General features: G+C 45.2%; 1 protein-coding gene across 1 annotated transcript in view; it reads right to left on the bottom strand.

Moving 5' to 3' along the window:
• The window catches only part of LOC141172732 (nicotinamide N-methyltransferase-like), a 110,973-nt gene extending 88,731 nt beyond the window's left edge, over nucleotides 1-22,242 (bottom strand). Inside the window, exon 1 of the mRNA XM_073657203.1 lies at nucleotides 22,032-22,242. Within this exon, the coding sequence (XP_073513304.1) occupies nucleotides 22,032-22,182 (151 nt within the window). The 5' untranslated portion in view covers nucleotides 22,183-22,242. The remainder of the gene's footprint in view (nucleotides 1-22,031) is intronic.
• Nucleotides 22,243-22,607: the final 365 nt, after the last annotated feature.

Raw genomic sequence — 22,607 nt, forward strand, 5'->3', positions numbered from 1 at the left:
TCTATAGGTCTCCGTACAGACTAGCTTAGGACTTTAGCAGGTCTGATCGCAGGATCAGGTCCCCTGTTACATCGTAGGGATTAAGCTGAGTTCTATCGTAGGGACAGATCTCCTCTCTTTCCTTAGCTCTGGTAGCAGAACATAACATTGACAGGTTGGACACCAGGGGGTCTCCTCTCTCCCATAGAGGATTTAGCCAAGCCAGCGCCTCCCCAGTGAGATGGGACATGATGAAGGCCACTTTGGCTCGGTCGGTGGAAAACTGGTGTGCCAAAAGTTTGAAGTGCAGGGTGCACTGGTTAATGAAGCCCCGTGCCTGACCGGGATCTCCACCAAAACGAGGCGGGGCGGAAAGGCGGGGACCGGGAAGGGATGCCATGGTGTTGATGGGCAGCGGCGCTGCCGGGGTAGTAGTTGTGCGAGTAGAAGCAGCTCCCAACGAGGCAGTCAGTGTGTCCAGGCGGGAGTGAACACTACGCAGGTGGACCAAGATGGAGTCCTGTTGGGACCTCTGACGGCAAAGTTCATGACATAGGTCCGAGAGCGAGGAAGCTTGGGTGCCACCGGGTTCCATGGCCCGAGCAAACTGTAATGGGTCTGGGAGGTGGAACCTCTGAGCTACTATACAAAGGGGCAGTCCTTGTAAGGAACCGGGTGGCTCCCAGGGAAGGCGGGCAGGTAGACACGGCAAGTGACAGGAACAGTCTCTGGGTAGAAGGGCAGGTGGTCACGGCAAGTGACGGGTAAAGTCTCTTGACAGGCGGGTGGTAACGGCAAGTGACAGCAGGGTAAGAGTCTCTAGACAGGCAGGTGGTCACGGCAAGTGACGGCAAAGCCTCCAGGTAGGCTAGCAGGCGGGTAGTAGGTGAGCGCTCCCAGGTGAGCGGGTAATAGTCTCTCGGCTGGCTGGCAGGTGGTCACGGCAAGTGACGGCAGAGCCTCCAGGTAGGCTAGCTGGCGGGTAGCAGGTGAGCGCTCCCAGGTGAGCGGGTAAGAGTCTCTCGGCTGGCTGGCAGGTGGTCTCAGGCAGGAATCAGGCAGGTATCAGGCAGGTATCAGGCAGGTATCAGGCAGGTGCTTCCTGATCCGCAGGTGGACTGGTCCATAGACAGACTGGCGGATGCTGGTAGACAGACTGTCGGACCGCAGGGAATGCAAGCAGGTAGACAGAGCTGCAAAACAGACTGGCAACGGGACCTGAGGGATGAAGCAGAGGTGAAAGGCTTTGCAACAACTTTGCTCGGGCACCTCCATTTTGGGGGAGGTGCCTTATATATGGGAGCTCCACCGGCAATTTGCCAGGGACTCCTTAGGACGGCGCGCACGGCCACTTTAAGAGAGAGGGAGTGCGCGCGCCCTAAGCACAGTGCCCGGGAAACAGCGAGCGCTGCCAGCAGTGCGGGAAGAGGACGCTGAGGACGGAGCAGGGAGGTGAGGGAAACGGCGTCTCTGCCTAGCAGGAGGCAGGGACGCCGACGCTACAAAAAGACAATATCAATGCCCTTTGGAAGAGACATGGAGGTCACAGTAGCTTAACAAGACGGTTTTAATGCCCCTTAGAAGAGACGTGGAGGTCACAGTAGCTTAACAAGACAGTTTTAATGCCCCTTGGAAGAGACGTGGAGGTCACAGTAGCTTAACAAGACGGTTTAAGAAACCGCTGAACTACGAGGTTAAGCACATGAGCCAGGCATTTTACATGTGGGATCTCGCCCCGCCTCAGAGCCGCCACCAGGTTACGGCCATTGTCACTCACAACCATGCCTGGATGTAGGTTCAGCGGTCTCAGCCACAGATCTGCCTGCTCTTTCACAGCTGTCCACAACTCACAAGCAGTGTGAGGTTTATCACCTAAGCTTATGAGTTTCAGCACAGCCTGTTGCCTCTTGGCTGAGGCAGTACTGTAGTGCTTCCAGCTGGTAACTGATGTGGTGATATCTGAGATGGAGGCTGAACATGAGGAGGAGGAGGATGATGCGCAGGAGCTGTACAATGTGGGGGCAACTATGACTGACATAGGGCCCGCAATCCTCGGTGTGGGGAGGATGTGTTCCGTCCCAAGGTCCGACTGGGTCCCGGCTTCCACTATGTTTACCCAGTGTGCCGTCAGGGAGATGTACCGTCCTTGGCCAAAAGCACTTGTCCACGTGTCCGTTGTCAGGTGGACTCTCCCAGTAACTGCGTTGTTGAGGGAACGGCAGATGTTTTGGGACACGTGCTTGTGTAATGTGTGGATGGCACACCCGGGCAAAATAGTGTCGGCTGGGGACCGAGTACAGAGGGACGGCCACCACCATAAGGTTGCGGAAGGATTCCGTCTCAACCAGCCTAAAAGGCAGCATTTCCAACGCAAGCAGTCGTGAAATGTGCTAATTTAGGACTGTGGCCTCTGGGTCGTTGGATGCGAATCTCCACTTTTGTTCAAAGCTCTGGAATATGGACAATTGAACGCTGCGGTGGGACGTGGACCTGGACGTTGATGCTGTTTCTTAAGAAACTGCAATAACAGGTGAAGACTGAGAGGAGGGGGCATCTTTGCATGCAGTATGGACAGGGGATAGCCTTGCACGCACAACAGTGGGTTCTCTTACACGCACAACGGTGGAAGAAGCTGTGGTGACACTGGTCGTGGACCCTGGGGTTCGCCCCACAAAGTCGGGTGCTTTGCTGACATGTGCCTGATCATGCTGGTGGTGGTCAGACTGGTAGTTTTGTCACCCCTGCTGATGCTGGCCTGGCAGGTGGTACAAATGGCCTTTTTGGTGTTATCAGCAAAGTCTTTAAAAAAATTCCAGACTCTGGAAGACCTACCGGTTGTACTGGCAACATCCCTCATGTTGGTGTTACGGGGAATGGTTGCCTGACTTCTGTCTGCAGTCACCACACTGCTTCTTCCTGCCTGTTGGGGTACTCTGCCTCCCTCCCCCTGTGTATTGCTTGCCTCGCTCTACCTGTCCTCCTGCTATGTTGGGTCAGTTACTAGGTCATCCACCACCTCCTCCTCTTCCACTTCCGCACCACGGTCCTCACTTCGTGGCAATTGTGTCTCGTCATCATCCACCTCTTGTGACAGATTGCCAGCCTCACCTTCCTGTGGCCGTGGCTGTTCAAATATTTGGCCATCGCTACATGGGATCTCCTCTTCCACCACTTCAAGCGGAGCAGGCGAGGGGCCCAAATATGGAAATGAACCAGTGAACAGATCTTCAGAGTGTCCAACTGTGGGATCAGTTGCTGTCTGACGACACTCGGCATCGTGGGAGGAAGGAGCATCAGGGTGTGGAGGAGTATGCAGTCGAGACTCATGGCTACTAACACTTGACCGTGTGGAAGACAGACCGGAGGTGGTGGTGCCCAGGTGACTGAAATCATCATCTGCTATCCAATTAATAACCTGTTCACACTGATCAGTTGGCAATAGTGGTGTTGTTGTGTGCTTCGATAGTAATTCGGTCAAGAACTGTGAGCGAGAAGATATGGCTGTTTGTTGTGGCACATTTTCACCTTGGCCACGGCCCCGTCCTCTGCATGCACCATCACCAGAACGTCCAGTTCAAAGTCCCTTGCCACGTACCTTGCCCATTGTAAATGAAGTAAGTAGGTACACTCGCACTATCAATGGCAAAAGGGTAATAAAAAGGAGATTAGAATCGTGGAAGAGGAAAACCACAGTTCTATTTCTCTGGCCTACGCCAGAATCTTTTAAACAGATATATTGGTGTCTGAACAGTCAGCGACACACTCAAACTGTTTTTTTTATGGAAAAAAGGCAAGCAGGTTGATTACACCCAGATTTGAACGGTGGAAGAAGAAAAACACAGTCCTAGTTATCTGGAATACACCAGACTATTTTAAACAGATATATTGGTGTCTGAACAGTCAGCGAGACACTGAAAATGTTTTTTTTATGGAAAAAAGACAAAAAAGTGGATAATACAGAGATTTGAATTGTGCAACTGCAAAATCACAGTTATAATTTCCTGGTGTATACCAGACTTGTTAAAATAGATATATTTGTGTCTAAACACTCAGCGACACACTCAAACTGTTTTTTTTTATGGAAAACTGGCAAGCAGGTTGATAACACCCAGATTTGAACCGTGGAAGAGGAAAACCACAATTCTAGTTCTCTGACCTACACCAGACTCTTTTAAACAGATATATTGGTGTCTGAACAGTCAGCGAGACACTGAAAATGTTTTTTTTTATGGAAAAAAGACAAAAAAGTGGATAATACAGAGATTTGAATTGTGCAACTGCAAAATCACAGTTATAATTTCCTGGTATATACCAGACTTGTTAAAATAGATATATTTGTGTCTGAACAGTCAGCGACACACTCAAACTGTTTTTTTTTATGGAAAAAAGGCAAGCAGGTTGATAACACCCAGATTTGAACCGTGTAAGAGGAAAACAACAGTTCTAGTTCTCTGGCCTACACCAGACTCTTTTAAACAGATATATTGGTGTCTGAACAGTCAGCGAGACACTGAAAATGTATTTTTTTATGGAAAAAAGACAAAAAAGTGGATAATACAGAGATTTGAACCGTGGAACTGCAAAACCACAGTTATAATTTCCGGGTGTATACCAGACTTGTTAAAATAGATAGATTTGTGTCTGAACAGTCAACGACACACTCAAACTGTTTTTTTTTTAATGGAAAACAGGCAAGCAGATTGATAACACCCAGATTTGAATCGTGGAAGAGGAAAACCACAATTCTAGTTCTCTGGCCTACACCAGACTCTTTTAAACAGATATATTGGTGTCTGAACAGTCAGCGAGACACTGGAAATGTTTTTTTTATGGAAAAAAGAAAGAAAAGTGGATAATACAGAGATTTGAACTGTGGAACTGCAAATTCACAGTTATTATTTCCGGGTGTATACCAGACTTGTTAAAATAGATATATTTGTGTCTGAACAGTCAGTGACACACTCAAACTTTTTTTTTTATGGAAAAAAGGCAAGCAGGTTGATAACACCCAGATTTGAACCGTGGAAGAGGAAAAACACAGTTCTAGTTCTCTGGCCTACACCAGACTCTTTTAAACAGATATATTGGTGTCTGAACAGTCAGCGAGACACTGAAAATGTTTTTTTTCATGGAAAAAAGACAAAAAAGTGGATAATACAGAGATTTGAATTGTGAAACTGCAAAATCACAGTTATAATTTCCTGGTATATACCAGACTTGTTAAAATAGATATATTTGTGTCTGAACAGTCAGCGACACACTCAAACTGTTTTTTTTTATGGAAAAAGTTGCAAGCAGGTAGATAACACCCAGATTTGAACCGTGAAAGAGGAAAACAACAGTTCTAGTTCTCTGGCCTACACCAGACTCTTTTAAACAGATATATTAGTGTCTGAACAGTCAGCGAGACACTGAAAATGTATTTTTTTATGGAAAAAAGACAAAAAAGTGGATAATACAGAGATTTAAACCGTGGAACTGCAAAACCACAGGTATAATTTCCTGGTGTATACCAGACTTGTTAAAATAGATATATTTGTGTCTGAACAGTCAACGACACACTCAAACTGTTTTTTTTTTAATGGAAAACAGGCAAGCAGATTGATAACACCAAGATTTGAATTGTGGAAGAGGAAAACCACAATTCTAGTTCTCTGGCCTACACCAGACTCTTTTAAACAGATATATTTGTGTCTCAACAGTCAGCAAGACACTGAAATTTTTTTTTTTTATGGAAAAAAGACAAAAAAGTGGATAATACAGAAATTTGAACCGTGGAACTACAAATTCACAGTTATTATTTCCTGGTGTATAACAGACTTGTTAAAATAGATATATTTGTGTCTGAACAGTCAGCGACACACTCAAACTGGTTTTTTTATGGAAAAAAGGCAAGCAGGTTGATAACACCCAGATTTGAACCGTGGAAGAGGAAAAACACAGTTCTAGTTATCTGGCCTACACCAGACTGTTTTATCAGATACATTGGTGTCTGAACAGTCAGCGAGACACTGAAAATGTTTTTTTTTTATGGAAAAAATGCAAGTAGGTTGATAACACCCAGTTTTGAACCGTGGAAGAGGAAAACCACAGTTCTAGTTCTCTGGCCTACATCAGACTCTTTTAAACAGATATATTGGTGTCTGAACAGTCAGCGAGACACTGAAAATGTTTTTTTTTATGCAAAAATGACAAAAAAGTGGATAATACAGAGATTTGAACTGTGGAACTGCAAAACCACAGTTATAATTTCCGGGTGTATACCAGACTTGTTAAAATAGATATATTTGTGTCTGAACAGTCAGCGACACACTCAAGCTGTTTTTTTTTATGGAAAAAAAGCAAGCAGGTTGATAACACCCAGATTTGAACCGTGGAAGAGGAAAAACACAGTCCTAGTTATCTGGCCTACACCAGACTCTTTTAAACAGATATATTGGTGTCTGAACAGTCAGCGAGACACTGAAAATGTTTTTTTTTTATGCAAAAACGACAAAAAAGTGGATAATACAGAGATTTGAACCGTGGAACTGCAAAACCACAGTTATAATTTCCGGGTGTATACCAGACTTGTTAAAATAGATATATTTCTGTGTGAACAGTCAGCGACACACTCAAGCTGTTTTTTTTTTATGGAAAAAAGGCAAGCAGGTTGATAACACCCAGATTTGAACCGTGGAAGAGGAAAAACACAGTCCTAGTTATCTGGCCTACACCAGACTCTTTTAAACAGATATATTGGTGTCTGAACAGTCAGTGAGATACTGAAAATGTTTTTTTTTATGGAAAAAAGACAGAAAAGTGGATAATACAGAGATTTGAACTGTGGAACTGCAAATTCACAGTTATAATTTCCGGGTGTATACCAGACTTATTAAAAAAGATATATTTGTGTCTGAACAGTCAGTGACACACTCAAACTTTTTTTTTTTATGGAAAAAAGGCAAGCAGGGTGATAACACCCAGATTTGAACCGTGGAAGAGGAAAAACACAGTTCTAGTTCTCTGGCCTACACCAGACTCTTTTAAACAGATATATTGGTGTCTGAGCAGTCAGCGAGACACTGAAAATGTTTTTTTTTATGGAAAAAAGGCAAGCAGCTTGATAACACCCAGATTTGAACCGTGGAAGAGGAAAAACACAGTTCTAGTTCTCTGGCCTACACCAGAATCTTTTAAACAGATATATTTATGTCTGAACACTGACAGACACACTCAATTTTTTTTTGGGGGGGTGGGGAAATACCAAAAGGTTAACAAGACGGGTATTTGTACAGTCTGACTGAGGAAAAAACAAAACAAAACAGGATTTAGATTAGATTTTAGATGAAAAAAATTGATTTTTCCTGGCCCCTGAGACCTGGGGATAAATCTAGCAATTTGACAAGCAGGAGCACACAGGACTGTAATGTAGTGTTTGTTGGTATAACCACTGCATCTCCTATTCAGCCTGCCTGCCTGATATCTGGGATGGATATTAGTCCTGAGAAGGACTGTTTCTTTCATTTGGCAGGCTTTAGAGACCCTACACTAACTATTTTGCAGTATAAATCTCTCCCTAGCTAGGCAGCACTCTCCCTACACTCTCTGATCCGGAGCGACTGTGTCCAAGATGGCGGCGCCCGGTTTAAATACTCGAGCTGACGCTGTGTGGCCAGCCAATCACTGTAATGCCCACAAAAAACATGGCTGCGGCATTACAGTGACTGGCTGGCAATCCCTGCATGTTCATTGGCTCTGTAAAGAGCACCAAACGTGCAGGGCGGAGACCCGAGCTCCCGCCTGAGTAACTCGGAAATGCTCGGTGCTCGCCGAACATCCCGAGTAGTGAGATGCTCGCGCGAGTACCGAGCAGTGTCGAGCATGCTCGCTCAACACTAACAAGCACATATAAGTGTGTGGCCGCCCTTTCTTTGAGCTGGAAAGCTTATTCATCTTGCTCCCAATGTCTCAGTGTCCACTGTTTTTGCTCAGTCTCTCTGCCCTTATCCACATGTATGTCACTTGACAAATGGTAAGGTTTAGTGTTGAGCGAGCATGTTCTGTTAACCTTTTCGCCGATTATGCTCGGGCGAGCACCGAGTAGTTACAGATGCTCGGTGTTATGTTTACATCACTAACTTGTGCATGATTTGCGACTGTTTGACAGCTTTATTACATGTGTAATAAAGGACAAAGCGGGAACTGCAGGTTGGCAACAAATGCACCCCTTGTTTATCCAATTCCAGACTACCAAGAGTTAAGTCGAGTCTCCTTTTGTTTAGGTATTGAAGGACAGGTCCCTTTTTCCCCCCAAAATATATGCCTTTTTTCTTGCGAATCTCCGGGGAGATGTATGATGCAGAGACACCCCCAACTGCAAGGGTTCACCCCCAGACCACTCCCCCAGCAGAGGTTCACAACCCCGACAAGACCCCGGAGAAGGTGGTCTCATCCGTCTATCCCAAAGGCGTCTATCAAGACGTATGGCTAACAACATGGCAGCCTCCATGGACCGAGGGGTTTCATATACTGCCAAGGCATCTTTCAAACTTTCAGTAAGTCCCTTACAAAATTGACTTCTAAGGGCTAAGTCATTCCATTTGGAATCTGTTGCTCATGTACGGAATTCCGGACTTTACTTCTCCACTGATTGATTCCCCTGCTGAAGGGGACTCGGTCAGGGTCATCATAGATGAGGGCCAAACCTCGAAAAACTCCTCCACAGACTGGAGACAAACCGAGTCCTGCGGTAAAGAAAATTCCCATGACTGAAGATCTCCCTGCAGTAGAGAGATCACAATTCCAACCCGTTGCTCCTCATTTCTGGAGGAGTAAGGACGAAGTTCAAAATGCAGTTTGCAGGCCTCCTTGAAAACAAAAAACTTGTCCCCACCTCCTGAAAACCTGTCTGGTTGGGCAACCTTGGACTCAGGCTGGACAGGCCTACCTGCTGAGACCTCCACATTGGTGACCTGTAGCCGGTGATGCTGCTGCTAAACCTCACAGCGGTGGTCATTCACCTCCAGAGACAGACTGCACAGCCGCTCTGTGAGCTCTGCAACTGTACCCATACCAAGGGAGAAAGGAAAAAAAAAAGGTCCATGCCCAAAAACAGACAGAAAGAAAAAAAAACCAAAGTGTCGGATTTTTTCCTTTTCAAAATGTGCTTGGCCGGGGATAATGTCAAGTGAGGTGTGGGAAAATGCAACATAAAGGGAAGAGGGAAAGGAAGCCTAGACTCTAGGGAAAGGGGGGAGTGGAGATCTCCTGGCATTTGGTCCTGGCTAGAGAAGGAAGGGGATGAGCGCTAATCAATCCCCACTGAACACTAAAGACAAGGGAGGACAAACAAGGGAAAATTGCTTAGCTTTAGATGACTCCAGACATATGCACACACGTTTTCTAGCACCAGAGAGGAAGAAGTACTGCTCTTGCTTAAGCCTTCACAAGGAGGAATGAATATCGCCTGCACCTCCCTCTGACACACAACAGGAATTTATACACCCAGGCCAGGGTGTTAATTAGCCAGAGGAAGGTATCCTCTGGGTCCTAGAGACAGCCTCTAAGAAGGTGTCTGTAATGCCAAACGTAGAGATCTCCTTCAACCAACTGAAGGTCGACTGTCTGTCACTTCTGACACACCCATGACAATTAGTTTCTCACAAAGGAGCTGAACACACTGAGTGGCAGTAGGTGCAAGTATCTCCAGCATGACCTGTTTGTTATATATCAGAGGGAAAACAGAGAAAGCAGCACAGCGGCTCAGTGTTTAGTAGTGTAGCCTTGCAGCACTGGGGTCCTGGGTTCAAATCCCACCAAAGACAACATCTGCAAGGAGTTGTATGCTCTCCTCGTGTTTGCGTGAGTTTCCCCAGGGTTCTCCAGTTCCCTACCACACTCCAAAAGTGTACTGATAGGGAATGTAGATTGTGAGCCCCAATGGGTACAGTGCCGATAATGTCTGTAAATTGTCTGAATTGTAAAGTGCTGTGAAATATGTTGGTGCTATATAAAAAAAAAGGTTATTATTATTGTTAGAATTGGGCTTTGCCAAGGTATCATATTGCAGATCTTAACTCTTATAGATTGCTGGAGCCAGTCCACATTAAAAAAGCAGCCATAGAGTGTCTGGGAACCGTCACACAGACTTTTCTTAGCCAGAGCTGCTTCTCGGCAGGGTTGGACGAGCCCACCAGAGAATTGAAGAATCCTCTGGTGGGCCTTGGCTTATCCTTCATGAAAGTTCATACTGCAAATCTTGCAGCTGCTATGGGGCTCTTGAGTAGGGGAGAAAGGTGGTCCCTCAGAATCAAATGCTCAGGTGGGCCCAATGTTTTTCAGTCTGACACTACTTCTCAGTGAGAGTTGTATTTCACCACAGTCATATTCTTTAGCTCGGTGAAAGGACTGGCATAGAGGGAAACCGCATCTACTCCAGCTGTAATTTCTCCCAGGAAGTCCTCTAATGCAGCTTGTTCCATAAGCAATGGCAGCCTGTCCAACAACAGCTCACACTTTTCTGTCGTGCTTTGACACACAAAGATCTTTCTTTATGCCTTGAACTTCATGACTACAGGGTTGGGCAATGGCTTGATCTGCAATGCGTTTTGAGAAATAACGTGCATAAGCAAAACTGTGGTTTAGGCCACTGGAGGTCATCATTAAGCAAAACTCATACATCTTTCCTACAGACTGAAAGAGGGGTATCAAGACTTCCAAGACAGACAATACTTCCCTGTCCTCACCAACAGGAAGAATGTCCATGTTCTCGTCTTCATCGTCCTCATCCTCCTTATTATCACCTAATCCGCATTGAGATGAGACTGGGCTGTGTAGCATCACCCTGTATAGTTCCTTTCTCCGCCTGCAAGGCCTCCTCTTTAACTGTGAGCAACGAGCATTTCAGTAGACAGAGAAGTGAGATGGTAACGCTAATTATGGCATCATAAATGCCCACCATCTTGGTGGAGTCCTCAATGTTTTGGAGGATGGCATAGATGTCAGACATCCATGCCCACTCATCAGCTATTATGTGCGGAGGCTGGACCGAATGCTGATGGGCGTGCTGAAGCTAATACTCAACAACTGCCCTCTGCTGCTCACAAATCCTCCCCAACATCTGCAACTTTGATTTTCAACATGTGGTGACATCGCACACCAGTCGGTGAGCTGGAAGCTGCAAAAGCTGCTGAAGCACTGCCAGTGTGTTGGAAGCTGTAAGTGACTTTCTGAAATGGACACACATGCGACATACTTTCACAAGTCTCTCTGGCAGATCTGGGTAGGTTGTGAAAAACGACTTAACCACTAAGTTGAGCATATTTAGTGCTCACTCATCATCACCAATGTGTACCCCTGTATGAAGAACAATATCAGCACCAAAGAATTAAAAGATGAAATGTAGCCTGCTTTATATACCACGGTACTGATAAAACCAATTTCGATTTTATCATGTGTTCCCCTGTGTGAAGAACAATATCTGCACCAAAAAATTAAAAGATGAGATGTAGCATGTGTTAGGCTGGTACACAGGAGAAGGGCTTTCTCGCGACGTCCGGCCAGGCCCTTTCCTGCTGGTCAGTAATTGCCAGCATTTAGGTTCCTTTCTAGGGATTCTAAGTGTGGTTTCTGCGTTTCTGATCATGTGCCGCTGAGCCACGCCCAATTGCGGTCATGTGTCACTAAGCCACGCCCCCTGCTGTTTGGTACAGCGTGGTTTGTTGTCTTGGGGGGCTGGGGCTGTTTCTAGTGTATTTAAGGGCTCCGTGGGCTCCGCCCCGGTGCCTAGTCTATCTCTTTCTAACCTGGGGTGAGGTCTCTGGCAGTAAATGAAGTGTGTGAGAGTCGTTGTCAAGGGTTCCTGCTGAAAGCTCTCTAGTCATTCTAGCCATTAATTAGGGCTAGGGGAATGCTGTGAGCAGCATGCTCTACCGTGTCGGTTCACCGATTGGTGTCCACGCCACGGAGGCATCCTTGCTACCGATCCAGCATTCCAGGGTCCGCCATTGTATGTGTGGTCACAATGCCGCTTTTACACCCATGTGTTGGGTGCTGCAGAGATCCTCCTCGTCTTTAGGAACTTAGGTTCCAAGCCTTTCCTGGCCTTCACCTATCTGCAGCTCTATACGCCGCCATCTAGTGCTCGGGTGTTTCATGCTGCCAAATCCTTCCTGCTCTGCACAGCGGTGTCTTGCAGTGCAGAAGTTTATTCGTTTTGTTTCTGGAGTGTTGCTAACTCCCAGCACTGTACCTTGTTTAGTTATTACTTGTGTGTGCACTTAACACACTAGTTTATTTCTTTCTCTGTGCTTAGCTGAACATTCCTCTGGACTCAGCTGCTGCAGCTCCTCTGCAGTCCGGTGGACCCCGACGTGTCATTTAAGTTTTATTTTATTTTATTAAAGGACACACCAGCATAACAGCCTGCTTTATATACGACAGTAATAAGAAAACCAATTCCGATTTAATCATATGTACCCCAGTGTGGAGAACAATATCAGTACCCACAAATTTGAAACTGACATCTGGCCTGCTTTATGACGTTAGTATCAAAAGAAATATTGTTTTTAGTGTAGATGAGGCCGATTCATCTGAATTAAAAGGTGAGGCCTGTAGAACATAGGAGACATGCTCCGAACAATTTCAAACTAGATGTTCCCTACTGTATGACGTTAGTAACAGAAGAAATAATTTTTTTTAGTGTGGATGAGGCCTGAATAACATAGGGAATATGCTCCAAACAATTTCAAACTGAGATCTCCCCTACTGTATCATGTTAGTAACAGAAGAAAGTATTTTTGTCCCCTGTATGGAGAACAATTTTTGCACCAAAGAATTAAAAGATGGAATATAGCCTGCTTTATATACCATGGTTGAAAGAAAACCAATTTCAATTTTATCATGTGTACCCCTATGACAACAATATCTGAACCAAAGAATTAAAAGATGAGATGTAGCGTGCTTTATATACCACAGTAGTAAGAAAACAAATTTCAATTTTATCATGTGTACCCCTGTGTGGAGGACAATATCTGCACCAAAGAATTAATTTCAATAAATTATAACTATTATAATGGGGACCGACACCTCTACTACTACAGCCAACCCAGCATATGTAGACCCAACCAGGAGTCTTAAAATTGAAAAAAAAATAGGGCCTGACACACCATTTCCATGGCCAACAGATTTTAGATGGTGGAGTTCAAGCTAAGTTCATGAGTAGGCGGAAACAATCTTTTACGTGACCATAACTGCAGAACCAAGGACTGACTGCAGTGCTAAGAGAGAGCGGAGTACGGTGAACTGGACAAACTGTTGGACCATGAGTGAGGTGCAGTCAGAGATGTTATGATGGATTGATAAAGTTGTGGTGTGCTCGTTTTCTGAGATAGGTCAAAAACAGCAGATATGTCCGCTTCCATTACAGCTGACAGGCTCTCACTCAGCCTGACTGGAACGTGTAAACAACCGAAGGTTCTGTGGTCAGATACCTGCGTTACAATACTTGGCATGGTAACAGAGGAGTAGGAAGAAGCAGCTGATGCGGTTGATGGGGCGGCTGATGGTTGTTGAGGTCAGCAGGTCCGCTTGGACTCTGTAGGCTCTGCTGAGCCTACAGAGTCCTAGCTCTGTCTTTGATCACCCAGCCATCTCCTGGTGAGATGAGCAGCTGCTAATTTAGCCACAAGCAGCTACCACAATGCCCCTCACCTGATGGTTTAGTGTGCCCTATATATTTAGAAGCTCCTTAAGGGGTGAACACTAGTGTTGAGCCACCTCCGTAGTGTTCGGGTTCGGTTCGGTTCGTCGAGCACCGGGATGTTCGATGAATTGTTCGTCGAACTGTTCGTCGAACTGTTCGTCGAACACCTTAGAACACCGTCGAACACCGTTAAAACCAATGGCAGGCAAACAAAAACACATAGAAACACATAGAAAACACCTTCAAAGGTGTCCAAAAGCTGACAAACTGCTCAGAAGACACTCTCTTTAAAAAAGCCAGCCGGCAATTCAGCAGCGGCATGCACCGGTACCCGACAATTTAGACAAGAAGGAATAGAGCATCACACATAGATTAGATAGATAGAAACATTTCAGTCACACATATAAGAAGCACAGTGACAGTGTTGGTTACTGTACTTGTCATTTAGTGTTAAAGGATTTATTTAAAAAAATAATAGTGTTTTCATGCACCGTCTCTTTAAAAAAGCCGGCCGGCAATTCAGCAGCGGCACCTGACAATTTAGAACAGAAAGATAGAGCATCACAAATAGATTAGATAGATAGAAACATGTCAGTCACATATATAAGAAGTACAGTGATAGTGTTGGTTACTGTACTTGTCATTTAGTGTTAAAATAAAGGATTTATTAAAAAAAAAATTGGCGTGGGGTTCCGCGTAATTTTAGGCTCTAGCGGAGGTTAAGCAGACGGCTGGGGCAGATGTTTGAAGCCTGGGAAAGGGGTAATACCCATGGAGCTTCCCAGGCTACTAATATCAGCCCCCAGCTGAATACCTAGCCTTTACTAGCTATTAAAATGGGGGACCCCCCCAAAAAATGACGTGGGGTCCCCCCTATTTTAATAGCTAGCAAAGGCTAGGCACACAGCTGGGGGCTGAAATTAATAGCCCAGGAAGGGTGCCATGAATATTGGCCCCCTCCCAGGCTAGAAACACCAGCCGTCAGCCGCCCCAGAAATGGCGCATCCATAGGAAACGTATGGATGATGTTGCTTTATTATTTTTCTTTTATTGCAGGGGTTCGTTGGCTTCAACTGGAATGGGCGTGATGGTAAGCATTGTTTAATTTAGAACAATAAAGAATTGTGTCTTTATTTCAATTAAAGGACTTTATTCTGGGTGTTTGTGTTTTTTTTGTAACTTTGACTATGGGGTTAGTAATGGGGGTGTCTTATAGACGCCTCTCCATTACTAACCTGGGCTTGATGTCAGCTGGCATTATAAGCTGACATCAACCCCAGCCCTATTACCCCACTGCCACCACTACAGGGCAGTGGGAAGAGCGAGGCTAAGTGCCAGAATTGGCGCATCCTATGGATGCGCCATTTCTGGGGCGACTGACGGCTGGTGTTTCTAGCCTGGGAGGGGGCCAATATTCATGGCACCCTTCCTGGGCTATTAATGTCAGCCCCCAGCTGTCTGCCTAGCCTTTGCTAGCTATTAAATTAGGGGGGACCCCACGTCATTTTTTTGGGGGGGTCCCCCATTTTAATAGCTAGTAAAGGCTAGGTATTCAGCTGGGGGCTAATATTAGTAGCCTGGGAAGCTCCGTGGGTTTTACCCCTTCAACAGGCTTCAAACATCTGCCCCAGCTGTCTGCTTAACCTCCGCTAGAGCCTAAAATTATGGGGAACCCCACGCCAATTTTTTTTTAAAGAAATCCTTTATTTTAACACTAAATAACAAGTACAGTAATCAACACTGTCACTGTACTTCATATATATGTGACTGACATGTTTCTATCTATCTAATCTATGTGTGATTCTCTGTTCCTTCTATTCTAAATTGTCGGGTACCGCTGCTGAATTGCCGGCCGGCTTTTTTAAAGAGACGGTGCATGAAAACACTAATATTTTTTTAAATAAATCCTTACACTAAATGACAAGTACAGTAATCAACACTGTCACTGTACTTCTTATATATGTGACTGACATGTTTCTATCTATCTAATCTATGTGTGAAGCTCTATTCTTTCGGCTCTAAATTGTCGGGTACCGGTGTATGCCGCTGCTGAATTGCCGGCTTTTCATGTTTCACTGTGAGCACTGTTCCCATCGATTTGGGCAATCACTGTAATGCCACAGCCACCATGGCTGTGGCATTACAGTGAGTGGCAGACAATCCCTGCATGATTTGTGCTCTAAATAGCGCCAGACATGCAGGACACGCTTTTGGTGCACGAACAGTTATCGAACATAACCTCGAACAGCCGAATTTTTTGCAAATCGTTCGGGTTCGTCGAACAACTCGAACACCGCCCAAAACAGCTCGAATTTGAGATTGGCGAACAGTTCTAGTCGAACACCGCTCAGCTCTAGTGAACACGTGCTGGGTTGTGCATGCGTTTTCCTGTGCAAAGTGGCTTCGGAGATAAGTGGCAGTTATTTCAGAGGCAGTTAGTCAGGACAGGAGTCAGGTAACCCACACTTTGACCACTCACTCTCTTTTAACTATGTTTCTGTTAGCTTTCACTATTTCCTCTATAGTCCTCCACTTTCTAGTAACTCCTCAAATCCCTACTCCTAGTAAGGAACTGTTCATCTCTCCCTCCATCCTCCCCATTCATCTCACCTCCTCCTCCGAATTATTCCTCAACATTCAATCCTGGATCTCCAAACACAGACAGCCACCTCATGTTCTCTCTTGCTCCCACCTGCTAACACTTTCTCTGCTCCTCCTCACTGCTGGAGATATCTCTCCAAATCCTGGTCCTCCTCGTCATATCCCCACAGTTACTTCTACCTCCTATCCATGACCTTCCACAAACTGTCGCAACCCTTCTAACCTCATACCCATCCAACTAATCCCCACTACCTCAGTTGCACTAACAGGAGCTCTATGGAACGCTCGCTCCATCTGCAACAAACTTTCCTACATCCACGACCTTTTCATTACTAACAAACTTTCCTTCCTCGCCATCACTGAAACCTGGCTCACCCCCTCTGACACAGCCTCTCCAGCTGCACTTTCATATGGCGGATTCCATCTTTCCCACACACCCCGCCCCATCAGCAAACATGGCGGAGGCATAGGTATTCTCATGTCAGATAACTGCGCTTTCACCCAAATATCACTGCCACCCTCCGTTACACTCCCCTCTTTTGAGGTGCACTGTGTGCGCATCTATTCCCCCTCTGACCTCCAACTGGCCGTCATTTACTGACCCCCAGGGCTAGCCACCACTTTCTTAGACCACTTCACCACCTGGCTGCTTCACTTCCTCTCTGCTGACATCCCCAATATCATAATGGGCGACTTCAACATCCCTATTGACACTTCCCACTCGTCTGTCTCTAAGTTCCTATCCCTCACTTCCTCCTTCGGCCTTTCTCAATGGTCTTCTGCAGCTACTCATAAAGATGGCCACACACTAGACCTCATCTTCACCCGCCTCTGTTCCCTATCTAACCTCTCTAACTCACCTCTCCCTCTCTCTGACCTTAACCTCCTCACATTCTCTACCCTCTCCTCTCCAGGTGCACAATCCCCACTCCACAAACTTACACACGCTCGCAGAAACCTCAAACACCTTGACCTACACTCACTCTCTGAATCCCTTCTCCCTCTTACAGACATAAACTCATTACACAATGCAGATGTTGCTGCCGCTTCATATAACACCACAATAGCTGCACCTCTCGACACGATTGCCCCTCTCACACATACCAAACCTCGCACAATCAATAGGTAACCCTGACACACCAAACTTACTAAAGAACTGCGACGGGCCTCCAGGGTTGCGGAGCGGAGATGGAAAAGGTCTCACTCCATTGAGCACTTCATCGCATTCAAACAATCCCTCACTATTTTCAAGTCCGCACTCACTACAGCAAAACAAACCTACTTCTCATCTCTCATAACCTCCGTCTCACAACCCTAAACAGCTATTTAACACTTTCAATTCTCTCCTTCGTCCCTCAGCACCTCCTCCCTCTTCTCTCATCTCAGCTGAAGACTTTGCCTCATTCTTCAAGCAGAAGATTGACACCATCAGACAAAGATTTTGCCTAAAGTCCGCACAACCCCTCCTCATATCTACTCAACCTTCCTCCTCCAAACCCCACTTTTCCACAATTACAGAAGGTCAAGTCTCCTCTTTACTCTCCAAACCACACCTCACCACCTGTGAACTTGACCCAATCCCATCCCACCTCATCCCTAACCTTACCACAGTCTTCATCCCAACCCTAACCCACCTCTTCAACCTGTCTCTAACAACCGGTGTCTTCCCCTCATGTTTCAAACATGCCGCAATCACACCCATCCTCAAAAAGCCCTCCCTTGACCCATCCTCTCTGACTAGCTACCGCCTCATATCACTTCTCCCCTTTGCCTCAAAACTACTAGAACAACATGTCCACCTTGAACTGTCCTCCCACCTCTCCTCCTGTTTCCTCTTCGACCGCCTACAATCTGGCTTCCGACCGCATCACTGGACTGAAACTGCCCTGACCAAAGTCACCAACGACCTACTAACTGCCAAATCCAAGCGACACTACTCAATCCTCCTCCTTCTGGACCTGTCATCTGCCTTTGACACAGTGGACCATTCCCTCTTACTACAGATTCTCTCATCTCTTGGCATCACGGACTTGGCCCTATCTTGGATCTCTTCATACTTAACAGACAGGACATTCAGCGTCTCCCACTCACGCACCACCTCCTCATCTCGCCCCCTATCTGTCGGCGTCCCCCAAGGTTCAGTTCTAGGACCTTTGTTCTTCTCCTTCTACACCTTTGGCCTGGGACAGCTCATAGAGTCTCACGGCTTTCAGTATCACCTCTATGCTGATGACACACAGATCTACCTCTCTGTACCCGATATCTCCTCCCTACTACCCAAAATCCCACAATGTCTGTTCGCCATCTCATCCTTCTTCTCTGCCAGATTTCTAAAACTCAACATGGATAAAACAGAGTTCATCATCTTTCCACCCTCTCATTCTTATCCCCCATCTGACCTATCCATCAATGTCAATGGCTGTTCACTCTCCCCTGTCCCACAAGCTCGCTGCCTTGGGGTAACCCTGGACTCTGATCTCTCCTTCAAACCACACATCCAAGCCCTTTCCACTTCCTGCCGACTCCAACTCAAAAACATCTCCCGGATCCGTGCATTCCTCAGCAAAGACTCTGCACAAACCCTAGTGCATGCCCTCATCATCTCCCACCTTGACTACTGCAACCTCCTGCTCTGTGGCCTCCCTTCCAACACTCTTGTGCCCCTCCAATCTATCCTAAACTCTGCTGCTCGACTAATCCACCTGTCCCCCCGCTATTCCCTGGCCTCTCCCCTCTGTCAATCCCTTCACTGGCTCCCCATTGCCCAGAAACTCCAGTTCAAAACCCTAACCATGGCATACAAAGCCGTCCACAACCTGTCTCCTCCATACATCTGTGACCTAGTCTCCCTGTACTTACCTGCACGCAACCTCCAATCCTCACAAGATCTCCTTCTCTACTCCCCTCTTATCTCCTCTTCCCACAATCGCATACAAGATTTCTCCCGTGCATCCCCCCTACTCTGGAACTCTCTACCCCAACACATCAGAATCTCGCCTATCATGGAAGCCTTCAAAAGAAACCTGAACACCTTCCTCTTCCGACAAGCCTACAACCTGCAGTAACCACCGCTCCACCACATTACTGCATGACCTCCTCTACCCCCACCTACTGTATCCTCACCCATCCATTGTAGACTTTAAGCCCTCGCGGGCAGGGTCCTCGCTCCTCCTGTACCAGTCGCTGACTCGTTTTGTTAAGATTATGTAAATGTTTTTGCTATGTATATCCTTATCATATGTAAAGCGCCATGGAATAAATGGCGCTATAATAAATAATAATAATAATAATTTTATCGCAGTGAGATTGCCAGTGTAAAGCATGTTGATAATGCATGTGAAGGTGTAGTTGTCAAATTATTGCTCTTTTTCCCTCTACTGAGTGTTTTCTTGCAAAGTTAGCAGATAACCTGAGTTGGCTCATCCTTTGCGATATCGAATAAGGCCAAGGCTAGGCAACCTTTGCTGCCTCTGTGAGCTGCAGACCCGTGACCGATGCTGGTCACTGCCACAGTTGTGGCTAAGGATGCCGTGCTTGTCGCCGATATGACAAGATATTCTTCAAACAATTTCAAACTCAGATCTAGCCTGATGAATCATGTTTATCACAGAAAAAATAGATTTTTTTTACTCTGCATACAGCTTAATTTCAGCGCCACAAATTGACAAAGTGACATATGGCATACTGTATCACGTTTCTCACAGAAAAAAAAATAGTTTTACTCTTGTTAGCAACTGAAAAAAATAGTTTTTTTTTACTCAGTCTGCACACAGCTGAACTTTAACACCATAAAATGACAAGGTGACATATGGCATACTGTATGACGTTTCTCACAGTAAAAAAAATAATATTTTACTCTTGTTAGCAACTGAATAAAAAGATTTTTTTTACTCAGTCTGCACACAGCTGAATTTCACCCCCACAAAATGACAAGGTGGGCTACTATGGCTTGCTGTATCATGTTAGCAACCGGAAAAAATAGATTTCTAAAGGTGTCCTCGTGCATGGAGAACAATAGAAGCAGTGCACAACAGAGTTCTATGACATGTGCCCTGTTGTCTTTGTCTGGACCTCAGTAATGGTACAAGTAAAAAAATCTGCTGGAAGGTCGATTTCACAACCACACAGGACACTAGTTACCTAAACTATCTGACTTAGAAGCAACCGCCTATCTAACTAGCTAAAATCTCTCAGTGCAGGAGCACCGTCAGCAGCAGCCTCTGTTACCTGCTTTAAACACAAAATGGGAATAACACAACCTGTCCGCTCTTTATATAGAGAGAGACATGTGATTTCAATAGCCAATGGCACAAGCCCTTGTGTCTGTACATTGTGGATGCTTCCTGCGCCCTGATTGGCCAGCCGCTATTTGGAAATATAAGGTTAGGAGAAAAAAAAATTACAAGCATGCCGCTGCTCTGAGCTCCTGTGAGCTCTTCCCAGCCCCTTCCTCATCAAACACATCCCCCCACTCATCATACACCACCATTATGCAAGCCAAAGTGTTAAAAATACTTTAGTTGCAACGCAATTATTTTACCGCACTTTTTCACTGAATTTTACAGATTTTTGCCGATTTTAAGAAAAAATGCTTATGTTTCCGATCATGAATCAGAATGTGCCATATTAGTGCCAAAATTGAAACTTGCGATCGTTTTTCGAACATATTCGCTCGTCACAAATCTGATTATGCCAATACAATGTGCCTATAAAGAAGAAGAACATTTAGAGATGGGGGCTGTATTTATTTGTATTTTTTTGTTTTTGTTACTTTATTTTTGTTTTACAGTTTTCCAGTGCACTATTACTTTTTTGTGGGGGTCTCAGGGTCTCATTCATAGTATATGTGGAGGGACTCAATGGTCATTATTACTGTTTGTGTGGGGGCTCAGTGGACATTATATTTATATATACATGAAGCAGAACTCAAACATATTTTGCAAAATGGCACTTAAAGGGGTATTCCCATCTCCAAGATCCTATCCCAATATGTAGTAGGTGTAATAATAATAATATTAGAAAATATCTCCAATTAGAAATATAGTATAGTATTTTTGATTCGCTATCTCTTACCTCATTGCAGGCATTGCAGGACCTTAGGTATCCATGGTTACGACCATTAGCAACTAGCTAACTAACTGTGACTTTATCAGTGGACGTAACCATGGATACCTAAGGTCCTGTATTGCCTGCACATGAGGAAATAGATAGCGAATCAGAAAAAATATACTACATTTCTAATTGGAGGTATTTGCTAATATTATTATTATTACACCTACTACATATTGGGATAGGATCTTGGAGACGGGAATACCCATTTAAAACAAACTACGGCTTGTCTCATAGACAAGAGAGTCCTAATATAGTGAAACTTATGTAAAAATGAACGGCTGCTACAAATATTAACGAATTAACAATAAAAGTAAATCAATAGCTCCCAACCGCCCCAGAAGCAGCAAAATAGCCCCAGATTTGGGTCTAAGTCATGCATGTCCTTTGCAGCCACAATGCCCCCGATATCTCTTCTATAAGGGTAGAAATAAATGGCAAATTGGTGTGTCTAGGGATGTGGTTAGGGGTTCGTAAAAGAATTGCCACAGTGAACATGTTTTGTCCCTCTTACCCTTCTGTGAAAGTTGGGAGCAATGATGCTGAAGTGCTTCTTTAAGCATCACACAGCGCTCATTCTTATCAATAGGATGTTATCCGAGCTTTTATGAAATCTGTTTAGTTGAAACCATCTACACAGAATAATTAGGATACATACCCTCTGTAAAAGTTTTTGTAAGATTCTCAATGGGAAATATCAAGGAATCCTCTTTAGAGACCGTATCAGGGTTATCTGACACGTAACTCTCCAAATGTTGCCTGGAATCAAAGTCATCTTCATGGTAGCGCTTGTAGGTGTTGGAATCCATCGTCCAATCTTCTATCACAGGCAGGGTGACTGCTTCTACCCCGGAGCTCAATGTCTTTATATCATCACAAGAAATCTATTTACGAAGTATATTAGCAAGGCGTATATTTACTTAACATATCATGAGTTCTTCTCTTCATTTATAGAATCATGCGATCAAAATATAACAAAAGCAAGAAAAATAATGTTTAACCCATTAGGGATCATGTTACATGCATGCCACTAGATTCAGATAGGGGCAAAACTGGTTCCATGAATTCTTTGGAATCCTGGGGGAACCGTTGCTCAGGTTAACCATAGACCATGAGCTGCAGCTTCTCTCAGGCACACAGAGGTATTATCCCTCAGGCACAGAAATGTAGGTTGTTTCACTTACTGACCAGACACACTTGGGAAGAGTCCTCATAAACGGTAGAACAGTAGCAT

Source organism: Phyllobates terribilis, unplaced genomic scaffold, assembly GCF_046119375.1.
Source record: "Phyllobates terribilis strain yellow unplaced genomic scaffold, ASM4611937v1 Scaffold_12__6_contigs__length_324123572, whole genome shotgun sequence".
Taxonomy (NCBI): domain Eukaryota; kingdom Metazoa; phylum Chordata; class Amphibia; order Anura; family Dendrobatidae; genus Phyllobates; species Phyllobates terribilis.